This window comes from Nyctereutes procyonoides, unplaced genomic scaffold (assembly GCF_905146905.1).
Source record: "Nyctereutes procyonoides isolate TBG_1078 unplaced genomic scaffold, NYPRO_anot_genome, whole genome shotgun sequence".
Lineage (NCBI taxonomy): Eukaryota > Metazoa > Chordata > Mammalia > Carnivora > Canidae > Nyctereutes > Nyctereutes procyonoides.
Window position 1 is genome coordinate 38,568,668 of NW_026575146.1, and position 25,285 is coordinate 38,593,952.

General features: G+C 40.2%; 1 protein-coding gene across 1 annotated transcript in view; it reads right to left on the reverse strand.

The window, feature by feature from the left end:
• The window catches only part of CTSL (cathepsin L), a 47,274-nt gene extending 22,365 nt beyond the window's left edge, over window positions 1-24,909 (reverse strand). Inside the window, 13 exon segments of the mRNA XM_055310154.1 lie at window positions 647-767; window positions 5,282-5,351; window positions 21,760-21,838; window positions 22,336-22,411; window positions 22,414-22,452; window positions 23,104-23,118; window positions 23,121-23,265; window positions 23,599-23,602; window positions 23,731-23,851; window positions 23,854-23,950; window positions 24,122-24,268; window positions 24,368-24,490; window positions 24,784-24,909. Coding sequence (XP_055166129.1) covers window positions 647-767; window positions 5,282-5,351; window positions 21,760-21,838; window positions 22,336-22,411; window positions 22,414-22,452; window positions 23,104-23,118; window positions 23,121-23,265; window positions 23,599-23,602; window positions 23,731-23,851; window positions 23,854-23,950; window positions 24,122-24,268; window positions 24,368-24,490; window positions 24,784-24,909 — 1,163 coding nt within the window.
• Window positions 24,910-25,285: the final 376 nt, after the last annotated feature.

The following is a 25,285-nucleotide window of genomic DNA, read 5'->3' on the forward strand; positions in this document are numbered from 1 at the left end:
AAAGGACTCAGGACTGTGAGTGGGAACTCTGGTGGACAGTGTGCAGAGGGGTCTACTTACAACCACAGGATTCCCCGAAATGATGAAATGGATGATCCCCAAGACCCAGTGGGTCTTACTGAACCCTCAAAAGGAAGGAAAAATTCTTCTCTACCAGGGTCTTCCAGTCGGACTAAGAATTAACTTGACATGAGACAGGTTAACAGGAGAGGAAACCAAAGTTCTCTTCTGTGCACACTGAGGCCCAGTAATGAGACCGAGCCCCATGGAAGGGACTGAGGCTGTAGTTTTTACACTTTTTAGACAGAGAGATGTTGGATCTGGGAGGGATTGACAGGACCAGGAAAACCTAACTCCAGGAACTTCACTTAAGGAAGGAATTCTGCACAGAATGTGGGCTGCGTGGGAAAGTAGGTAAAAAGTCCCATGAGTGGTTACCCAGCCTTCTGGGCCCATGAATCTCCCATCTCTGGTGACGAGAATGTCTCTGTCTCCTGGTTCAGGGAGGGCACAATCCACAGGGAGGGATCTTGCCTTCTCTCAGGGGCCAGGGGCCTGAGTGCCTCAGCGTCTCTTGGGTAACTTTTATTCATCATGATCGATATGCCAAAGAGGTGCATTTGGGGGCAGCTGCCCTTGGCCCTACACTCTCATGCTGTGACCCTGGAAAGCCAGTCCAACATGAAGGGCCACCCTGGCTGCTCCCCCATCACCAGCCACTGTGGCAGCCAGGCTGTACACCCGGAGGGAGGTCGGGAGATCTGAGCCTAAAAGTGGAAAGCCTTCGTGAAACATAAAATTGTAATTCTAGTTTTGCAGGATGAAGAACATTCTGGAGACCAATGGTGGTGATGGTGCACAGCACTGTGGGTGTGCTCACTGCCCCTGCACCGTGGAGGTAAATGCGGCTAAAATGAACAATTTTGTGCTATGTCTCTCTTACCACAATTTCTTAAAAACAAAGCAAAATATCCATAGACCTGAAACCTAAAAATAACCAGGTAACAAAAAAGCTTGCAGAGAAATGTACATGATTATCCACTGTGTGTAGAGGATTCAGAAAAGTAGGGTTCCCAAGACTGAGAGAGGAAAAAAAAAAGATCGATTGCCATCTGGAAGAATTTGATACTTGTTTTTTAAAAAAAAATCTGAAGAGGGCTTACCATAGAGAAAGAGGTAAGAATTTTGTTTGGCCCTTTTCTCTTTTGTATACTTTGCCTTTTTTTTCTTGTTTCCAGTTCGAATCCATACTTGTGATGGCGCCATTGTCTTGTCAGGGCTTTGGATTCTTGAGGACACTATCAGGCCCAACTGTGTATTAGGAGTGAGGTCAGCTGATCATCATCTCCCAGACCTTTGCTGAGCTCCCATGGTGGGCACCAGCCTGGGGCTTAGCACAGGGACACAGAGACAGGTGTGCAGACACGGGCCTGCTCACCCAGGCTGGGCACGGGGCTCAACTCCACAGCTGCTCAAAAATGGCTGTTGGGGGCTATTTCCAGAGATTTCGCTGGGCTTGTCCTCTCAGTCTCCTTCATCTCTTTTATCCAGCCTCCAGCCCCTTACTCAGTGGCAACAACTGGTTTGTTTCCTTTTTTTATGAATCTGTTCCATTTTTTGTTTGTTTGTTGTTGTGTTTTGTTTTATAGATTCCAAATACACACAAAATCACGTGATACTTGTCTTTCTCTATCTGACTTATTTCATTTAGCATGATGTCCTATAGGTCCATTTATATAACAAATGGCAAAATCTCATTCCTTTTTACAGCTAGGTTATATTCCATTATATATGTACATATATAATGGCATACATATATATTTACCAAATCTTAATCCATTAATATATCATTGGACTTTCGGGCTGTTTCCATATCTTGACTATTGTAAATAATGCTGCAATAAACATAGGAGTTCATATATCTTTTCATATTAGTGTTTTCATTCTTGTTGGATTGTCATAGTAGAATTACTGGATTGTATGGTATTTCTATTTTTAATATTTTGAGGAGCATCCATACTGTTTTCTACAGTGGTTGCACCAATTTCAATTCCACCCACAATGCATGATGGTTCCTTTCCTCCACAGCCTTGCCAAAATTTATTCTTTCTTGTATTTTTGATACCAGCCATTCTGACAGGTATGAGGTGATATCTTATTGTGGTTTTATTTTGTTTTGTTTAAATATTTTATTTATTTATTCATGAGAGACAGAGAAAGAGAGAGAGAGGCAGAGACACAGGCAGAGGGAGAAGCAGGCTCCCTGCGGGGAGCCCCATGCAGAACTCGATCCCAGGACCCTGAGATCATGACCTGAGCCAAAGGCAGACAGACGCTCAACCACTGAGCCTCCCAGGCACCCCCTTATTGTGATTTTGATTTGCATTTCCCTAATGATAAGAGATGTTGAGCATCTTTTCATGTGTCTGTTGGCCATCTGTATATCTTCTTTGCAAAAATATCTATTCGGGTCCTGAATATTCTGATTTTTTTTTTGGTTGTTGAGTTCTATAAGTTCATCATGTATTTTGAGCATTAACTCCTTCCCAGATATATAATTTGCAAAGGTCTTCTCCCAGTCAATAGGTTGCCTTTTCATTTTATGGTTTCCTTTACTGTGCAAAAGTACTTTACTTTTTATTTTGGTGTGGTCCCAACAGTTTATTTTTGCTTTTGTTTTCCTTGCCTGAGGAGATATTATCTGGAAAATCTGCTAAGGCTGATGTCCAAGAGATTACTGTCTTTTAGGAGCTTTATGGATTCACACCTCAAATTTAGGTCTTGAATTCTTTTGGAATGTATTTTTGTATACAGTATAAGAAGGTGGTGCAGTTTCATTGTTTTGCATGTAGTTGTCCAGTTTTCCTGACAGCAGGTATTGAAGAGACCATCTTTTCTTCGTTGTATGTTCTTGCCTTCTTTGTCCAAGATTAGTTGACTGTATAAGTGTGGATTTATTTCTTGTCTTTCTATCTGGTTTCACTGACTTAAGTGACTATTTTTGTACTAATGCCATATTGCTGTCATTACTATACATTAGTAGCATATCTTGAAATCTGTGATTGTGGTACCTCCAACTTTGTTCCTTCTCAAGATTGCTTTGGCCATTCAGGGTCCTTTATGGTTCCATATAAATTTTAGGATTATTTGTTCTAGTTCTGTAAAAAATACTATTGATATTTTGATAGGGGTTGCATTAAATCTATCCTTTGGGGATTATGAACATTCTAACAATATTAATTATTCAGTGCATGAGCATGGTATATCTTTCCACTTGTTTGTATTGTCTTCAATTTCTTTCATCAGTATCTTATTATAGTTTTCAAAGTACAGGTCTTACATGAACCAAATGTATTCCTAGGCATTTCATTTTCTTTTTTGGTATGATTGTAAATGGGATTATTTTCTTAATTTCTTTTCTACTATTTGATTATTACTGTATAGAAATATCACAGATTTGTGTATATTAATTTTGTATCCTGCAAGGTTACTGAATTTGTTTATTAGTTCTAATAGTTTTTTGGTGGAGTCTTTAGGATTTTCTATATATAGTATCATGTCATATGCAAATAGTGACAATTTTATTTATTCCTTACCAATTTGAATGCCTTCTATTTATTTTTCTTGTCTGATTGCTATGGCCAGGACTTCCAGTACAATGTTAAACAAAAGTGGCAAGATTGGACATCTTTGTCTAGTTCCTCATCTTAGAGAAAAATCATTCAGTTTTTAACCATTGAGTGTGATGCTAACTATGGGTATGTCATATATGGCCTTTATTATGTTGAGGTATTTTCCCTCCAAACCTACTTTATTGAAATTTTTTTTCCATGTATGAGCTGTAGAATTTTGTGACATTTCAAGTTTTCTCATCTACTGGCTTATTTTAAATGCTCATTGAATTAACAACACTCATTAATCAGTTTCTCGTGGTTGATTTCCTTCTTTGCCTGATTTGAGGGGCTGAGTTTCTGTGCATACTCCCCTCACTGGGGACACAGCTTCACTAGAGTTCTGGTCTCTTTCCTGTGTGAGACTCCCCTATCATCTGGCCCAGGTTCCCACTTCTCTAGCCTCCTCACATCACTGGGCCTGGGAGCCAGTCATCCAGCCAGGACCCTGCCCACCTTGGCACTAAGAAACCACTGAGGGACTTCATCAGTCAACACAGACCATAAATAGTGAGGACCCCTCCAGAAACTTTCATGTAGAGAACCCCAGCCCCAGGGCCAACGTGCAAAACAGGTCATCTTGTAGAATGTTCTGATTTGTGGCTTTATCTAATTGCTTTCTTCTGGTGGCATTTAATTTATCTCTCCATAAAGCAGAGGAAAGTGGAATAAAAGCTTGATTAGATTTTCATTCATCATTTTGGCAAGAACATAATCCTGAAATTTAGAAATAAAAATAAATTTTACTGTCACTGCCCCAAGGCTGTAGCAGAAAGCTGTTACCCAAAGAAAAGTAGTTTTTCATTTTACTGATGCCTGATCCTTGAGAAGCTCTACTGTGTGCCAGTGGTTCCCACAATTTGAGATGCTCATGGAATAGTAAAATTTCTTGGAGAACATGGGGGACTGACAGTTTGTTTTGCAAAGTAAGTCCACTTAGAAACAGCAACATCTGCTCAACACTATCACCAGTCATTTCAAAAGAACAAATTAAATATATTGTAATGCCAAATAAATCCCAAAAAAGAAAAGAGAGAAAAAAAAGAAGGAAGGAAGGAAGGAAGGAAGGAAAGAAAGAAAGAAAGAAAGAAGTTTAAAAAAAAGAAAATTAAGAAACTTGGGGTTTTAGAATAATGGACATTGTTTCAATTGAATAATTTAATCTGGGGATCCCTGGGTGGCTCAGCAGTTTAGCACCTGCCTTTGGCCCAGGGTGTGATCCTGGGGTCCTGGAATTGAGTCTCATATCACGCTCCTTGCATGGAGCCTGCTTCTCCCTCTGCCTGTGTCTCTGCCTTTCTCTCTCTCTCTCTCTCTCTCTCTCTCTCTCTCTCTCGCACTCTGTTTCTCGTGAATAAATAAATAAAATCTTAAAATAAAATAAAATAATTCAATCTTAGAAAAAAATCACAAGTGATCCTTATTTCTACATTTCACTAGAGTAATAACTAGTTAACTGTGGGTAGTGTGGATTTAAAGTTTATTGCTATTTTGTTTGTCCAAAAGTCTTTGTGCTGTGCTGTGTATAGAAGTGTAAAGCCCCACAGCCTTTATCCCATGAAATATTTCATGGCCATGTAGATTCTATCCCCTGATACTATAAAACTCACCTCCTGTTCCACAGGTAGAGCCTTGCTTTGGGAAGCACAGGGGCTCTTGAAACATGGTCACAGCTCTCAGCTTTAGGGGGAAGCAGGGTCACACACGAGGTCAGACCACAGCCCTGTCATGAAACACGGGGGGCAGCGGGTCTCTGCTGCAACGGACCCAGGGAGAGAGAATGGGAAGAGCTGGTTTTAATTCATGAGTGCGCTGGCATTGCACCTGACCTTCCTGTCCTGTCTTACCTCCAGGTTACATGGAAACCTGGATTCCTCGTCCTCTGTAACCAGGTAGACATTTGTTAAAACAATTATGATGCTAGGGCACCTGGGTGGCTCAGTCGGTTAAGCATCCGACTCCTGATTTCGGCTCAGGTCATGATCTCGAGGTTACAAGGTCAAGCCTAGCATCAGGCTGGCTCTGTACAGAGTCTGGCACCTGCTTAAGATGCTCTCTCTCTCCCTCTCCCACTGCCCTTCCCTGACTCCTTCCCTCTATAAAAAAAAAAAAAAAGACGCCCCCCCCCGCCCGGAAGAAAAAAAGAAAACAAAAACAAAAAAACTAAAACCAGTGATGTTGCTGCTTGTGGATTCCTTCATCTCCTGAAGATGTGCACAGCAGAAGACAAGATGATCGTGAGTCAGGACATCTGAGGGGCCCACCCAGCTTCTCAGAGCTTCTGGCATTTAGAACAGTGTATCTTTCTCTATACAGCCTGACTTTTTATGAAATCCAGGAGTTCAAAAATTCAGTTTGGGAAGTTAAATCTTGAATCTTTGACTCTTGTATTTTCATTTCTCCTTTTCAACTCCTGACACTTCCCAAGGCAATGGATGCTTCTGGCTTCATCAAGGGTAGGTTGAATACAAGAAAGGCAATAAAAGATGAACATGAACCTTCTAAAAATCATCACAGTTGAAATTGAGGAGCTGGGAGGATAAGGGAGTGGGGAGTTAGTGGTTCATGGGGACAGAGTTCAGTTTGAGACGAGGAATGTTCTGGAGATGGTTGGCGGTGACAGCTGTACAACATAGGTGAATGCCCTAAACGAAAGGAGTCACTCTGTTATGTGTATTTTGCCACAAGAAAAAGAAATTCAACTCGCTTCCCAGTGAGCAGGTGAGTGTGGGAAGCTGTCTCGCCCCCTCCTGGAAAAAGAACAGGAAACAAGTTGGGCACAATGGCTGTGGGTGGTCTCAGGGGGGCAGTGCCGACCACCTGGAAGACTGAGGAGATCAAGACATGTCCAGCTCCCTGGTACTGTCCTGTGGGTGTGACCAGCCAGTTGGGACCTCCCGCTGTCCCCCCTCCCACCCCACCCCCCCGCTCGCCCCCATATCTGGATCATGAGCTCTGAGTGAGCAGGGCAGGAGCGGGCTGTGAACCTCAGCTGCAGCAGCATATTTCCCGTTGGCCCTGCAAATGCTTGTGCACTGTGTACACTGCCCCAAGGTGCCTGGAGGGTGGAGACTTGTTTTATCTGCATTCAACCCACTGAAATTTTAAGGCAACTATTCACTTGTGTTTGCTGGCAAGTCCATTTTGCCAGGACCAATGAAGAGTGAATCCTCTAGAAGTCAAGAAAGTCATTTTTGACTTTCTTGTTATTTTTCTGAGAACATGAATGAGAAGAGGAGGAAGAACACTGGCCTCCAAGATGGACCAACCATGAGCAAGTTTCACTGAGGCAAGGGTGGACTAACCAGTGCATTTTGCCAACATTCTGCCCACTGGGGACCTATTTTAATGCATCATGCACATTTGGGGGCTGAACAAGCAAAGAAAAGCAGGGCAGAAAGCCATGATGGTGGAAGCTGGTTTGGTTGAGAGTCTTCAAAGGCACCTTAGTCCTTAAGTCTCCCTCCAAGGACTTGAACAGAGAGCATACCTGTGGCTCTCTGTTGGAATGCTCCAGGTGAGAGTTGTGTCCTTGGGTCCCTGAGCCTCTGTCTTCTCTACTGGTCCTATGACCTCAGGTGCTTGGATCTCAAAGGCTTGTTGTCATGTGTTCTATTATTTCTGGATTGTCTGATTTTCTAAAATTTTCAGTGATGTGTCTTAAGATATGACCCAACAAGGGTGTCTCGACGATAAGGGCCCTGTTAAATTACAGAACATCCTTAAGAATAATAGTACTAGCTACAGTCTAGGGACTGTATGCTAACCACTAAATAACATAGCTTCTATAAATCCTCAAAATACCCTCAAAAGTAGGTATTTTTAATTCCCTTTGACAGATGAGAAAATGGAGTCTTTGGGAGATGAATGGTCTTGCTCAAGATTATATAGCTGTTAAGAAGCAGAATCAAGTTTTGAACCATGAAACTGTTTAATTCCAAAATTAGTGGCCTAAATTACTACACATTTGTTCATTTGATTATCATCTGCCTTTGCCTGGCAATCTTCATGTCCACCACTCATGACATACGATGGATCCTAAATAAATATTTGTTGAATGAATGAGTGCTATCTCCTGTCCACACCTAAGGAACAGGGCATAATGGTGGAATGGCCGATCATTATTTTGTAGTTCCTTGAAATATCAGGACCAGTTTCTTGTGGCCTTGAGGAGTCCAGCCAACCCCATGGCCCCTGCTACAGACATAGAAAGCCTCCTTGCATTACAGAAACACTCCATATCAAAACTTTAGTACAATTTCTTATTTCCTTTTTTAATAACAGTACAAGTTGTTATAACAAGCTCAAGTTGTTATAAAGATGGAAAACCTGAATTCAGAAGTAAACACGAACATTTTTCAGTAGAGGAAAACCTACTTTAGCCTCAAATGGGAAATTTCTTGCCTCAAATAGCAAAGTCTTTGAAAAATATGGCCAGCATTGCTTCTCCTACAGAAAAGTAAAATCACTTCCCTTTTTCAGAGACATAGGAGACATTATTTGTGACAGGCCTCAACAACCAGTGGTACCTGATCTTATTTCTTTGATTTTGTCTTTCTTTTGAGTTTAGAAAGGTTTTCTGGACCCTTTCCAACAGCTCCCTCCTGTCCTCAGCCCAGCACTTGCCTTTGTCCTCTGTCCTTCCCGCACATTTTCTCAGGAACACTGCGGCGCACTGAGCAGATGTCCTCACCTCTGCCCATCTCTTTCTCCTGGAAAGAAGAAATGCTTCCCTGCATTTCTTGGAACTAGGAAATTATTTTGAATGCTAAGTACTGAGTTCTTCCTAAAATAAGACCTAGTATTATAGATAGTACCTATAGCCAGGATTCCAGAGAATTCGAACTGCTTCTCCTCTCCCAGAAGCACTTTGCTGTGAAAGACATGGTCTGCAGAAGAGCAAGTCCACTTGGTATCCTTTAAAGATACTCATGAAAAGGAGCTACTACATCTTTCTTCTTTCTTCTTTTTTTTTTTTAGAGAGAGAGAGAGAGAGAGAGAGAGCAGCCTGGGGAATGCGGGGGAAGAATCATAATCAGGTACCACCTCCAGCGGGGAGCCCTATACCGACCTTGAGATCATGACCTGAACTGAAATCAAGAGTCAGACGCTTAACCCCCTGAGCCACCCAGGCTCCCCTCTGAAGGTGTCTTTAATAGTGAAAAATTCATTGTCATCCACGGATCAGTGACCAGTTTCTGGAAATGTTTTTGAATGTTTCTGTTAACCACACAGGACAGAACTGCTGAAGCAGTAGGGAGCATAAACAAGATGGTCAGATGGAGGAGGCTGAAGGAAGTGGGAAGGTTCAGCAGTGGCCCTTCAAGGCTGTGTGGGTGTGAGGAGAAGGCCCCAGACACGTGCCCCAAGCAGAAGGGAGCTGCAGGGCCTGTCCCTCAGACTCCATGTCACCAGAGAGAGGACTTGACCTTCCTCCCATAGGTCCAAGTTGTTATTAATCAGATCAGAAGGACAGGATGCATTCCTTCCCCTTACTCCACCCGCCCCCAACAAGGAGAACCCCAGAGTAGTGTTGGATGGTCCTGATGCTAGGAGGCATTTCTGGCAAATGTTTTACCCATTTCAACATTTGCTGAATATTCTCCAAAAAATTCTCCAACAAATGAGGTTAGGGATCCTGTGAAAATGAGGCTACATCTGAAGGTACCTAGAGGGATACGATGAGACATGATGGTGGGGTGAGTGTCACAGAGACTGTTCTCGGCAAATTTAGGCTGACTGTGTGATTTGGGGTCCTGTATCTAAATAAGGAAAGCCTTCTCATCACTGACTATATTGGGAACAGAGACTAACCAGCAGCCTCTTGAGGGGCTGTCCAGTCAGTGGGATGATCCTAGTAGAAGAGGAAGTTGTCAGCATTACTGTTCACATGAGCTCAATGCTCCAGGGCTGCGTTTTTGCTAGTAGCATTCAGCAGCTCCTCCAAGGCTTTGGGAACTTATCCAAAGCAGGCAAAACCAAGGTGGTAAAAAGTAAAGTAGGTCAACACCAGTGCCTTTGGGGGAGGAAGTCAGAGAAGCAAGAAGAACCCCCTGTGGGCCAGAGCCGCAGTGCGTGGAAGAGTCTGTCTGGTCAGACAGAGGGGGCTCCACTTCTTCAAGCTCTGGGTTTGGATAATGTCCTCAATTCTTGCCCCTAGGTTCGGCCTGGACCCCATTATGCCCACGGAGTCATTGAGCTCTTCTGGTGTTAGTGAATGCACTAGTTGGTGAATACACACAGCAGGATGCTGATGAGCATCTACAGGGTTGACTTTGGCAGGTGGCAGGAGAGCTCACAGCTCACAGCAGGTGTTTGCATCCAGGGCCTAGTAACATGTCCCTGCTGCCTCATCTGATGCCAGAGGCTGTAACAGCCACTCTCACCAAGGCTCAGACTGGAGCCAGCGTCCCCAAGGCTCCCTTTCTGATCCCTCCATGAGTAATGGAGTCACGTGCCACCGCGATGGCTAAGGACTGTGTTCCAGGCAGCTGGAGGGCCAGCGTCCAGCTTCTCAGCCTCCGCAGCCAGGCAGGTGCTACAGGCATGCCACCTCCCCCTCCTGCTCACCTCTCTGCATCTCTGTGCTGGCAAAGGAGGAACTACCTTAGTATTTTTCTCACTCTCCCCATTAGGGAAATTCTGAGGGACCAGACAGAGTTAAAGCCCCTAGGGGAAAATCTGAGCTGCTCAAAGGAGAACCTCCAAGTCCCTCACCCTTCAAAGCTAGGTCTCAGGTCAGTGTTGGTACCAATAGCCAGGAAATTAGTACTAAACACAACAATCTTCCAAGGGAGAGATGCAATTAATGAGGCATAGAGGAAAGTGGAAATGAGAAACCAAAGATTAGAGACCAGAAAGTTCCGCAGCATTAACTTCCTGCCCTTTACTCCAGTCAGAGAGTGTGACAGGATTTCTCCAGTTATAAAAAACTTGCTGAGGCGCCTGGGTGGCTCAGTTGGCTAAGCATCTGCCTTCGGCTCAGGTCATGGTCTCAGGGTCCTGGGATCCAGCCTTGACTCAGACTCCCTGCTCAGTGGGGAGTCTGCTTATCCCTCTCCTTCTGCCCCTCCACCCACTTGTGCCCTCTTTCTCTCTCTCTCTCTGTCAAATAAATAAATAAAGTCTTTAAGAAAATAAAATAATCAATATGCCAAAGCGGCTTATTTGGGAGCAGCCAATGTTGACCTCAACAGTTTCTTCCTCTGAAACTTCCCTGGATGTTTCACACATTCAAAGTGGCCGTACTGTTCCTTCTTCTCAAACCAGTCTCTTTGTTCTGACAATAGGTCATTTCGGTTAAACTCACTTCAGGAGGTAGTGATGCAGGTGAGTTCTCAAAGTTAGGTATATGGTTTAAATAACCAGGTTACAAATAAAAGGCATTTCTATGAAAAGAAAAATAGTGGTTTAGATCAAATTATAAACCAGTTTCTGAGTTCTGAGGGTGGCCAGTTGAGAACACTTTCAGATGTCATGCTCAAAGCATCTTCATAGTATGACATGGATAGTGGCCTTTGGGCAGGTTTCCTGGTTTATGGTTCGTTCCAGTCTCTGGAAATCTCTTCAAGTGGCCCCCAGAGCAACAGGTACGAAGATGGTCTGTGAATGAGTTGTCAGTGATTTCTCTGAAGTTTACATCAAGTGGTTTATATTCAGTTTCTGGGGCTTGAAGAGGGGAAAAAAGGCAGTTCAAAGTATCAAATGATTTCAATTCAAAAACGTGGGGAAAAAATAGGGGGAATCTGGGTGGTCCAGTCAGTTAAACATCTGAGTCTTGGTTTTGGCTCAGGTCATGCTCTTGGGGTCCTGGGATAGAGCCCCACATCCACTCCATGCTCATCATGGAGTCTGCTTGGGATTCTCTCTTCCTTTTCCTCTGCCCCTCCCACTTTTACAGTCTCTCTCTTTCTCAAATAAATAAATTAAATCTTTAAAAATATATACATGGGAAAAAATTGAAAAAATTTGTTTGGAGAGGTGTAGCTGGGCTTTGGCAGAAACTAAAAGAAATCAGGATCTAGTTCAGTTTATAATGAACTGTATTAGAATCTAATATCTATAAAGCCATGTTATTAAGACATATTTTTTCCTCTCTGCAATCACCCTCATTTTACCAAAAATAGCCAAATGAAGACTAATTTGTTTGCAAATTAAGTTTTGTTTTTAAAAAGTTGATCTGAATATTTACATGGGAGCAACAAGAATAGTAAATGTGCTTTGCTGCAACTTTTTATAAGGAATCTCTAGATTGAACTTTTAACAGCCTCTCAAAGATAGAAGTCACGCTAAATACTTGTCATCAGAGATCACAAACCCACACACAAAGAGGAATGGGGTTGGGTTTCACATCATCAATGCGAGGAATGGATGCAGTTTGAAAAAGATCAGACTTAATGTTTGGGACTTTATGGACTTCTGGTTCTGATGTCAGATCCTTGTTCACCAAACAACTAGCATTCTAGCTTGCATGGGTGTTGCATTGACTTTAACTTATTCAAAAATATGATTTTTTGTAAATATCAAATCAGTGATACTGGTGTTAGTGTTGTGATCAGGTTAAACACATTTCCATTAAACTTGACAGGACTATAGAAGGACAGTATTTTTTAGTTCATGAATTCTACTTTTCAAATATATAAAAGCTGCAGGTGGGATAAAATCTCATACATGGATATTTTGTGTCCGCTCTCTTGTGTACTTTTGTACTTAACCTTGTACAGTTATTTTCATCTCTTGAAACATGAAAGAAATGTTATGTAGTTGTTCTTTAGAAGATCTGGCCATTTGGTACATAATCCAGCACATATACACTGGGAGGTGATGACAATAAAAATAGTTTTCTCAAAAATAAATAAATAAATAAATAAATACACACTTGCCATCAGATTTTGCTTGCAATGTCTATAGATTTGGGTAAATTCTAACAGATGCCGTGAAACGACAGGACACCTGCCCCCCGATGTTTCTAGCAGCAATGTCCACCATAGCCAAACTGTGGAAGGAGCCTCAGTGTCCAACGAAAGATGAATGGATAAAGAAGATGTGGTTTATGTATACAATGGAATATTACTCAGCCATTAGAAACGACAAATACCCACCATTTGCTTCGACGTGGATGGAACTGGAGGGTATTATGCTGAGTGAAGTAAGTCAATCAGAGAAGGACAAACATTATATGGTTTCATTCATTTGGGGAATATAAAAAATAGTGAAAGGGAATAAAGGGGAAAGGAGAAAAAATGAGTGGGAAATATCAGTGAGGGAGACAGAACATGAAAGACTCCTAACTCTGGGAAACAAACAAGGGGTGGTGGAAAGGGAGGTGGATGGAGGGATGAGGTGACTGGGTGACAGGCCCTGAGGGGGGCACTTGGCAGCATGAGCACTGGGTGTTATGCTATATGTTGCAAATCGAATTCCAAAAAAATATGCAAAACAATAAAGTACAATAAAAAAATTTTTAAAAAGATTTGGGTAAATTCTTGTCTTCTTGAGGTCCCGCAAATATCCTGAGTTTCCCCCACCTGCCAGGAAGTAAACTTCTTTACTCACTTGGAAAGGTTATCAAGCTTGTTGGGGTTTGCTTTTTGTTTTTAATTTTTGTTAAGAGGCTTTATTGGCTCCATGCCATCAGTCTTAATTCCTTGAAACTTTGGGGTCATATTTCACCCTATACATGTCTGTCTCAAATATGACATCCAATCAAAGCTTTGATAACATAATCAGTGTTTTTCATTTTGTTCTGTTACAAGGAGAAAAGATTCTTATTGAACTTATGCAAATGAATATATTGTCATGAAATCTAAGAATACTCACTGAGAATTTTTGAATTCTGGAGGGATCAGGTAGGGAGAAAAAGATAAATGTTTCAATTTGTTCATAAAAGTATGAACGTATATTTTGTCCAATTGTAAGTCACAGCTTAAGAGAAGAAATTTTTTTAAATGTGGAAAAACAAAACATTAAAAATCAGCAATGTTTCAAACACAAATGTCATAAAAAGTGTAATCAGCCTACTCAGTTCATTCAGTCCCATTATATGAATTCAGTTCTACTTGAATCCAGTTTTTCCACCAGTTCTAGAAATTCTTGCCCAGTTCAGTTTTATGATCTTCAGGTTATCAGAAACCTGTATTTATCAAAAATCCTTTTCACGAACTTCTCTGAAGATGAAGCACATTAGCAGAAAGGTTTTATGAAAGTATCTTAGTAGAAATATAACTGTTTGGAAATGATAGAAGGCTTAAAAACGGCCATGGTTAAAGATTTGGTGAGAGTTTGTGACAATGCAATTGACAAGAAAATTTGGAAATTTCTTCAACACACAATATGCCAAGATAACAACATACCAGGACATTTCCGATTTCAAGGAATTTTATACAATTCTTAGAACACTTATTTTAATGACATATATTTACACAAATATAATCTAAGAGGCTTAGTATCACTTATTTGACAATGCTTCCCAAGAAATTTAAAATAATAAACCTAATCGATTTAATTTCCCACAAAATCTATTAATACTCCAGGGCCCTCTGGAAAATTTCAGGTAGATTGTGGTCAAAAGAATTGATTTTAGAATTTGATTTTGGGAAGTATGTCAAAAAATATGAAAAGATTTGAACATTCATTAAATGGATCACAGATCATTATGAAACAATACTTATCTTAAATAGATCCAAGTGACAATAAAAGATTTTTTTTAACAATAAAGGATTTTAAAGACAAATACAGATTATATGATTGTGAACAAAACTTAGTTCTTTTTATATTAACAAGACTCAGTTTTCTTGAATAATTAAAGATGTGATAAAATCAAAACACTGATACTTTGTTTTTCAAGGCAGGTTACATTGAAGGGGAAGAAAAACTTTGTTCACTATTTCTGATAAAAAGCAAACCAATAATCTAAGAAAACTTTTTGTCCTTTTTACTAGAAAGAAAAACCAAATTATAGGTTTGTACAAGTGTACTTCTGACATTAAAACTCATTTTAAAATGAATTTATTTGGGGATCCCTGGGTAGTTCAGCAGTTAAGCACCTGCCTTCAGCCCAGGGCGTGATCCTGGAGACCCGGGATCGAGTCTCACATTGGGCTCCTGGCATGGAGCCTGCTTCTCCCTCTGCTTCTCTCTCTCTCTCTCTCTCTCTCTCTCTCTCTCTGTCTCTCATGAATAAATAAATAAAATCTTTAAAAAAAATAAAAAATAAAATGAATTTATTTTAATTTTAGTCACTGACCACACAATAAAATTCCTTTCATGGTTCCTTTTTAATAAGCCTTCTATAACTTTCTTGTTTTTCCATTTAGATTTTGTCCTTCTTCCCTCTTTATTTATTTATTTTTTCTTCCCTCTTTAAATACCAACTTCTCAGGGCGCCTGGTGGTTCAATCAGTGGAGTGTGTGACTCTTACTCTCAGGGTTGTGAGTTTGAGCCCATGTTGGGTATAGAGATTAAATAATAATAATAATAATAATAATAATTATTATTATTATTATTTTAAATAAAGAAATAGGATAAAATAAATAAATAAATACTTTAGGACAAAATTATTTTCTTTTCTCTCAACAAAATTGTATTTTAATTTCCCATACTTTCTTACCATAAACATACATCTTACTTTCCTTCATATGGAGTTGTCTATCTTATTATTTCAGTAGCTTTAACCATATATATTACTTAGAGTTCCTAATTCTTAGAGGTTTTAATTTCTCATGAAAACTAAGTACAAACTCTTGTGAATTGTATCAGCAGCACTTTGTAGACAATACATTTATGAATATATTTCATAGTTTCCAGAAATTTGTGCTTCCTCATAGTAGAATCTTTCAATAAAGCACAAAACATGTTTGCTAGCCAATCCAAATTTATCTTTAATTTCTCTGGAATAAGGAACCAAAAGTTAATAAACCTGTGCTGTGTTCAATACTTAATATTTGTTACTTTATCTTATTTGGAAATGACCAAATTATCCTCACTTATCACTTAACATAGCAGAACTCCAAGGTTTCAGGTTATCAAAAATACTTTGGGTAACATTTTCACAAGTTTACCTAAACCTTTTTTAAAATTTTACATTTATTCAATTTACTTATTCTCAAAAATCGTGCTTAGGTTACCCAAAACAACTTCAAGACACACCAAAGGAAGTCACACTATTATTGTTATTTTTTAATGTTTTCATAGTATATCAATCCTAGCTTTAAAGCAAAGTGTAGGGGTTGAGAAAAGTAAGTATTAATTTTTACTATTCCCCTTTCAAATAGTTATTGGTCATCCAAGTTACTGCTCCAAAAAGGCTCGATCCAAAATTTTAAAATTTAATAGCCATGAGATTTCCAGTTCAAAATTTATCCAAAATCAGACAAAAAGTAACTGTCAGCCATTGAACTATATATAAATACACATTTAAATATATATATAATATATATGTGTGTGTGTATAATATATATTATATATATGCATCTGTTTCATGGGAAAAGAAATGAATTACCACAGGATAAAACACTTGGTTCAGGGGATTCCTGAGTGGCTCAGCGGTTTGGCGCCTGCCTTTGGCCCAGGGCGGGATCTTGGAGTTCCTGGATGAGTCCTACGTTGGCTCCTGGCATAGAGCCTGCTTCTCCCTCTGCCTATATCTCTCCTTCTTTCTCTCTCTCTCTCTATGTCTATCAGGAATAAATAAATAAATTTAAAAAAAAGACATGAGGTTCAAATTTTAAGCCAAACAAGACAAATTTTTAACTGATCTCTGGATTTTTTGCCCGTAAGTCTGTAGCTACCGATTTCCTGGCTGATACACTTGGAACTCTGACCCTATTGGCTGCTGTTCATGAGAGAAGACAGATCGAAGTTGTTCTTTTCACTTGTGGGTTTTTATTTTGAGCCCTTCACACCCAGCACAGAATCGCCTCTGGCTTCCAGAACTGTGAGGAGTTCCCCGCTGCTCTTCTGGGAGTGATTGGGCAGGGGGAGGCTTTGCCTATTTATTTATTTATTCATTCATTCATTCATTCATTCATTCATTTTTTATTTTTTATTGGTGTTCAATTTGCCAACATATAGAATAACTAACACCCAGTGCTCATTCCATCAAGGCTTTGCCTTTTGTTACTCATCACTACTGTTGCCAATTATCATTCATTCAGGGCATTTTATCCTCCACCCACTAGTTTAGGAATTGAAAACATTATGTAATTGCGCATTTCATTCACAAGAGCCTCCACCTTGACCAGTGAATAAACTCATCTAATGAGAGACCACTTAAAGTAAGAGATGGTATCCTGTAAGAAACTTAAAGAAGGAGAAGGAGGAAGAAGAGAAAAACAAAGGAGAGGAAGGAAGAGGAGGAGAAGGAGGAGGAGGGAGAGGGGAGGATATACGAAGGGGAGCAGAATAAGCAACTCCAGAATATGCCACTTTGACATACTGATTATTTTAAATTCAAGTTACTTGAGAAACAGTCAGTACAAGAGGGACACTCTGACCCTCCTCTGTCCCTCAGAAAGCAGAAATAAATCTCCCATGTGAACAGTACCCGTCCTGTACCGGGAGGAAGAAAAACTTCTTTAATGCCAGAGATAGAGAATTCAGGGCCAAACTGTATAAATAGACCTTGCTATTTCTTTACTAATTTACTACCCGAAGCCCAAACTTCTTTGTCTTGTCCATTCTTCACAAATTTATTGCTTCTTTGTCTAAAGGGTATAAAAGCTGTCTGCTTTCGTCACTTCTTTGAGTTTCCTGCATATACTAAATTAATTTTTTTCTCCTCTTAGTCTGTCTCATAGCTACTTAACTATTAGACTGACCAAAGTAGCTAGAAAGAAAAAAAGGAAAAATTTCCCTGCCCTACAATACCAACAACCATTGCTCAGCAGCTCCTTGAAGTTCCTTCTTGGCTTATTATGTTCATGGCCCCCCTGATTCCTGAGCTCCAGAACTTTCTGAACAATAGCAACCATTGCACTTACTGTAAGTGGTGTGTGTCCACTGGGAAACTTGTGAACAGCTTTAGAAATCATTCAAAGCAATATATCAACGTACTGTAAACATTTTATTTGTCCCGTAATGGAAAGAATATTTGTTTAAAAAGAAATAAGTCAAAGGTCATAATTTTCCTCAGTATCCAGCATAGAGGGTATGAATGTGATTAAAGTGCTCCTTCGGGCAAGTTTTTTTTTCCCATTCAGTAACCCATCTGAGATTCCTTTGTCTAATCTAATAATTCTCTAACAGCACAAAGGAAGACAGAAATCACCCAGGGCAAGCATTGAGGGTTTTGTATTTGGACAAAGTTTGGGATTAACTCAGCATAGCATAAGTAATGAATGTCAAGCTAAGAGAAGCTTCACAATAAATACTTTGTTTGATGAAAGAAATGTAATAGGTTTTCAAGAATGAAACCCAAGTTAGAATGAGTAATTGATCAGAGTGTATAAATACCAGTAAAATCAAAAACATAAGCTACTGTTCTCCTGAGATTTAGAAATCCAGTTGCTTTTTAAAGAAAATTTAGTTTCCAACACTTAAAAGTTGGTAAATTTCTCATAAACATCCAAATTTAAAAAACCAGTTTCTGTGGTACATGTGGATACAGGAGTGGCTATCCATCAGATAAGGTGTCCTCCAGGTTGTACTGGGAACTGCCACCTCTGTACACTTGGGCTTGGCCTCACCTGAATTAGATACTCCCTGACCCACACATCCTGGTTTAGGAGGTTTGCAAAGCAAAGGAAAATGACTATCAGAACCTTCTAAGGAAAGAAGGAGAAACCAATAACAATTAGGCTTGGATGGGACCAGAAAGAGAAATTCACCCAATAAAAGAGACCAAAATGCAATAAAAGCAGGCACTGTAGGTGATTCCAAGCCCCAAATATTAGATGGAATGCAAAAATCTCCCATATGCTCTCTTAGGTAACAACATGAGTAGTACTGTTCAAAAATCTTGTGTAAACTCAGCTCAATAATTTTTCAGCATCTTATCCATGCCTAGCACCATGCTGGGCCCTGAGGATGCCAAAATCGGGAAGACAATCTCTGCCCCCACGAAAAATCCCCAACTGAAGCAGGAGACTAGCATATATAAATGTATAAAAATACATGAATTTACAATTCTATAATACAAATAAAATAACCCAATTAAAAACAATGGACAAGGGGCTTAACCTTACACCACACAACTGATTCACTCCAAGTGGATGGAGGACCTACACAAAACAGCTAAAACTCTAAAACTCTTAGAAAACATAAGACAAAGCCTTGATTGATTTGGGATTTGGTGATGGTTTTTTTTGATATGACACCAAAATCACAGCCAACAAAAGAAAATGTTGATCAATTGATTCCATCAACCATTGAACCTTTTGTGCATCAGAGAACACTATTGCCAGAGTACAAAAGCAACCCACAGAATGGGGGAAATATCCACAAATCATTATAGGACAAGGATCAACGCCCAGAATATGCAAATAACTCCTATGACTCATCAACAACAAAAGCAACCCAACTGTGAAATGAAGAAAGGATTTGAACAGACACTTCCCCAAAAAAGTTATAGAGATGGCCAATAGCACATGAAAAGATGTTCACCATCACTACCTATCAAGGAAATGCAAATTTATGTTTCCAGAAATTAACAATTCATGATAGTGCTTATTTTCCCATGTCTTTTAAATCTTTGCCAATCTCACGTTGCATTTTAATTTGCATTTCTTTCTTACTAGCATTCTCCCACTTGCTGGCTGGACATTTGTGTTTCTTCCCTGACTTGTGTAATCATCATGCCCTTTCATGGTTTTCTATTTGGGGTCTCATCCTGTGGTAGGATTACAAGGCAAGAGGTCCTTGTGTGGTCAACCTGTTCACCTACTGTTGGTCATTCATGGGCTGATGACTTTTTTTTTCTCATTTGAAATCTCTCCTTCAAAGAGATTTATGGTATTTTTTTGTATAGGAGTTTTAAGATAAATATCATCTTTCATGGGTTCTAGAAGAGGCACTTTTTAAGCTTAGAATGGGAGCCACTATGAAACATCTCCAAGACTGGGAGCACGTAGACAATTTTGACTTTATCAACCTTACAATTTACATCCTGTGGCTTTTGCCCTCAAGACATTAGATGGGTTTGTGCCTCATGGCAAAATATGACCTATGAAGGAGAGGTACAGGAAACTGTACTTTTGAGAACTTCACTTAAAAAACAAATGAAAGAAGAAACTACTCCAAGATTTCAGCAAAGACAGGTCCTAGCATCTTGGTTTTTCTTTTTTTCCCCCAGCATCCTGTTGACTAAATGCCACTTGGCACCATGGAATCCCGAGCTCTTTCTCCTTGGAGTTCATGAGGACTTCCAGGGACAGCCAAGCAGGCAACCACACAACTGCCTTTCCACTACAAGATAAATGGTGTCTCTAAAAACGTCTCCAGAATTTGGTGAGAAAGGGTCTCATTTGTAAAAAAGCTTGCGTTCCTCTTCCAATTTAGAACAGACTTGACATACTTGATCTGGAAATTCTTTAACTCTGCTCCCATACCTGTCTTTAAAGCTCTCTTAGTATGGTGAACATACTGAATGGATTGTTTGGGCTGCATTAGTAACCACATGAAGTCCAGGATTTGGTAATCCCATTAAGAGACAAAGAGAATCCTAAAGCTTGGGGTAAAAACAAGGTCCTCCTATTAGGACACATAAATGAGACTTTCAAATACAATTAGTCCACCTAAAAGAAAATGTGAGTGACCAGACTCTATATAGATGGTAGCTCAGCAAACAAATGACTTGGGACATTCTGGCCTGAACTTCTGAATTTTGAAAATGTGATCTGTCTTCTTTATAAGCAATTTTTCTGGGAAAAACTAACTGGAGAATATTATCTTAAGTAGGTAACTTTTAGCTGTAAAAGATATTGATTGCCTATGAAGAAAAGCAGAGTCCACCATTCTTATACTGACCAGAGCCCTAAACAGTGGCATCCACCTCACTCAGCCAGGCCCCCAAAGCTGCCACCCAAACAGAGACCCACCGAGGCAGCATTCTCCCTAATACTGCCTTAGACTTCCTTTTTTTTTTTTTTTTTGCCTTAGACTTCCTTCACTCACCTCAGGAAATTTCTTTCTCTGTACATGCTTTGAGGTGCCAGCATTAAAATACTTGGGACCACAGGACAGAGCAAGGTCAGCCTCCTTGACACAATTCTAGAAACAAGTCAAACCCTACCTTCTTGACCAGTCCCCAAACCTCTCTTATAGATCTCAAAATGCTTCTGGATACTGTAAAATTCCAGGATATTGGAACATAATTGTCCTGTACTTAAGGGGAAAAAAAGTAGATTTTAAATTGCAATTACCCTGAAACTTGTAGAAAAGAAAAATAAAAAATGCACATTCTTTCTTTTAAAGTTCTCTACACTGTTCCCTTAAAGTTATAAATCCTATCAAATTTTTAAAATGTAAACATAGCCCACAATCATGTGACAATGAAGGGAAAAAGAAGGTGGAAGAGGCCTTTTAAAGTACAAATTTCAGGGGTACCTTGGTGGCTCAGCTGTTTAAGCTTATGTCTTTGTCTCAAGTTATGATCTCAGGGTCCTGGGATAGAGCCCTGTGTTGAGCTCCCTCTCCCTCTCACTGAGCTCAGTGAGGAGTCTGTCTCCCTCTGCCCGCCCCCCAACCACCACTTGTGTGTGCTCTCTCTCTCTCTTAAATAAGTAAAATCTTAAAAAAAAACAAAACAAAACAGAACAAAAAACAGAATCACACTTCAGCATATGCAAGTAAATTTTATTTTAAAAGGTAAGACTTTATGCAATCTGTTTTTAATGCAACCTTTTAAAACCTGAAAATTCAGTTATTAAGCAAGTGAATCACACAACATTGATTAGAGTGATTAAAGAAGTAGTGATGTTCACCACTGTGAACGATCACAGAAGGGAATCACAAGTTGGATCTTCAATGATTTGAGTTTTATCTTGCACAATTAGATATGGTCAGCTTTAAAACAAAATTCATTTTCTAGTCATTCTGCTCCCAATCATGGCCCTCTTCATCACCATCATCTCAGACGACAGGAATACTCACCCTAGTGGTGCTTCCCCAATGGTTGTCCTGGTCTTTGGCTATCAGTATGCAGCCCTGCATGCCCCAGTCTGTGCCCTAGCTGGGAGACAGGGTTTGCTATTTGCTATTTATTACAGAAGAACAAACACATTTATCTTTATGAACAATCACACCTGATACTGAGCAGTGCAGCAGAGGCCAGGACAGATTCAGGAAAAATCAGGAGAGGCCATTCCTGTTCATCGTTGAGCTCTAACCCTATACAAAAATCTATCCCCAAACCTTTCACAGACTGCAAAATAAGAGACAGGTAAAGGGAACACTTGGGGGTCAGATGTAGTTCTGAAATAAGAAAATTTCCAAATTTAGAAATGCAACGGTACCAAAACTGCACCAGGACCCTAGCAAACTTGAGATGGTATGTTAATATTACCATCAAATGAGTATATCTGTGTTCCCTCTAAGTGGAGTAAACGCTTCTGGGATTTCAGAAGTGTGTTCAAGTGTTGGAACGTGGAAACCTGCATCCAAACACTGATTCCAAGAAGGATTCCCTTTTCAATTTCAAAGATAAGTGTTTTTGGGGTTTTTTTTTACCTGTTCTTGATAATCCAAATTTTTTTGTTTTCTGATTCTGCTCCTTTAAATCCATAGCCAACCACCAGAACACCACATTCAGGTGTTTGCTGCTGCAGTTTGGATCATAACAAATGCCTGGAAAAGAAAAATTCAGTCTCCAGGTAGGATCTCCAAGTGACATGTTAACATGTGACAGTAATCTAGACTATCAACCATGATAAGGGGAGCATCTCAAAATTCAGTGAAATGACATAACTCCAGATAAGATTTAAAAGCAGTTCTTTTCTGAGCTAGACTAGGGATACAGGCCCTAATCTAATACTAGCAGAAAGAAAAAGTGGCACAATCTTTTTGTAAACAACTTACCAATGGGCATAAAAGATCCCTCATTGAAAACTTGTCATTCTGCTTTTAGGATACCAGTTAAGGAAACAGCACAGAACCCAAAATTACTTGAGCTAAGCAGTTCTTTTCATTTCAATTATAGTAGTAAACTCTTTGTAAATTTTAAAAGCCTAACAAGTGCGGGGAAATTAAAATGAATTAAGCTATACCAATTGGCTTATATAGCCATTTAGATATATTGTGAAGTGCTTAAAATCATGAAAATATGGTTCAAGTCATGTCAAATGGAAACAAAATATTACATGTACAGAATGAACAATTGCGTTAAGTCCACACCCCCAAAATTCTACATTAGCTTCCACATACCAAAGTCAATATTGCTGTATGTTAGGGTGGTTTTTTAAATTTTCTGCCTGTATTTCTACATAGACAAATGGTTACCTTCTTTATAGACCAGAAGGTATCCAGGCTTGCATTGATACCAATAGAGACTGGCCCCACAGTTGCCACTGACACCATAAGGGACTCCTCCTGCTGAAGGATGTTCACGAAGTCAGTGACGTTGGCAGCAGGATACTCAGGCCTGTATTTGCAGGATCCATCCTTTCAAAGGGAAAGGGATAGAGACTTGTTGACTACCATCCACCTCTTGGGGAGCATGAGTTCAAGACTCTTTGCAGTTGAATGATTTCCAAGTCAATCTCATTATAAAGCATCTCAGGAGCTGAAGTAACATCAGTTGTTTTGAAGGTGGAGAATTAGCTGGTGTCTATTCAATGACACACTCTTGTTCTACCAGTCCAGAGGAAATATTCCATTCTAGAAAATCTGAACCATATGTAGAATGGTATAGATATTTCCATATAACAAAGAAATAGGAATAGCCAAATGGTAACCGGCTAGCAGAACTGTGTTGGGCTAATACATTTTAATGACAGTTCTGACAGTTTGTAGATGCAGAGTCTACAATAGAAAATGTGAATACTAAGTATGGTATCTTTTTTCTCCAACTCTTTTTCCTCAACTCTCAAGCAGAGCTGGAATGACAAGATAAGGAGTTCTATTTACATTTCAGTGTTTGGATAGGATTCCTCTGAGACTAGGCCCCCGTTGTCCTTAACATACTGGAAGCTGTTATCCACCAGGCCACCACTGCAGCCCTCGTTGCCTTCAGCCCAAGAGAAGTCAGGTTCTGCTCACTCAAGGACACAAGTTTGCCAGTTTTGTGGAATGTCTGTCCTTCCCAGGCATCAGTTGTATTAAATGCCCACCTAGATTCACAAGGACCCTGAAACCAAATTAAAAAGCACTCAGTTTCTAAAACAAATACAAAGATTTGGCAATAGCTCATTTATCTGAAAATTCTCTTAAACATATTGTTCCTCACTCTGTCATAGCAATGACACTTGTTCCTTTTTTACTTCACTATTGGGGGGTGACCTGCTGAATATGGTCACACCTGATCCTTCACAGGAATGACGTAGCCTTGCTCTCTCCAGTCCACAGATGAGGAGATCTCAGCAAAGACAGGTGCTCAGAACACTTTTCCCTTCTTGTGCTTCTGGATTTTAAAGTCATTCAGCACCTGTTTGAATTCTTCATTGGTCTTCAAGGAAAAGGAAACAGAATGTTGACAAACATGAGATTTTTTTGAAAAAATACTTAGAGGAAGCACAAAATGTTCAGCAATCCATGCCACACTCACCATGTCACCAAAGGCATTCATTGCCAGAGTGAAGCTGTGTTCCCCTTGGCTGTATTCCTGATTGTGCTGTTCAATCATTTCCATGTTCCTCTCCCACACTGTTCTCCTCCATCCTTCTTCATCCTGCAGAAAAACATATAACCCATCATCCTTATTTCTAGTTAAAAGCACTTAGCTGCATCAAGTGGATGTGCTGACAGAGAGGAGAAGAAACCATGGCCAGCGCTGGCCTGGTGCTTCTGGAAGCTGTGCTCCAGCAGCCACACAGCAGGACATGTGCCCACCTCGTGCACAGACCCAGGGCCCTGCTTACTGCCTTGGTAAGAGCAGCCTCAGGAAGCTACTCTCTGCTGCGAACTCCCCGCAGCATAGACTGTTCTCTGGGGGTCTCCCTGGACAGCTCGGATGTTACCAACCTTGTCATATAGTTTCCCGTGTGCCTCCTTCCACTGGGACCAGTGTGCATCTAAGCTGTGATCCACTTATGGAGCAGCTGAGGCTATTCCCAGGCAGAGGGCAGCCAGGAAGAGAGAAGGATGCATGTTTCAAAACCTAGGGATGGAAAAGAAATGAGTTTCTGGTTAGACCGATTGATATACAAAACCATCCTCCTTTCTTCTAGACGCTAGAGCCAATACAGTGGGGGAGAACATTGAATATATCCTCCCAAGTACATACATGGGGACTGCACTGGCCCCACCGGGGGCACTCATCTGATAATGCAGCTGTGCAGTGTCAGCAGGTGTAGCTCCAGGCCCATGGCTCTGAGGCCACCCACTTAAGACCCTGGGGCTTCGCCTGATTGGCCCTATCAGTACCAGCAGGGTTCACTGTAATCTTCCTGGGTTTGCCTGTGTTTTTCAAGCTGATGACTTCTATTCTGATGTTTTCTTGATAATAATTGCTTGTTCTTTACAG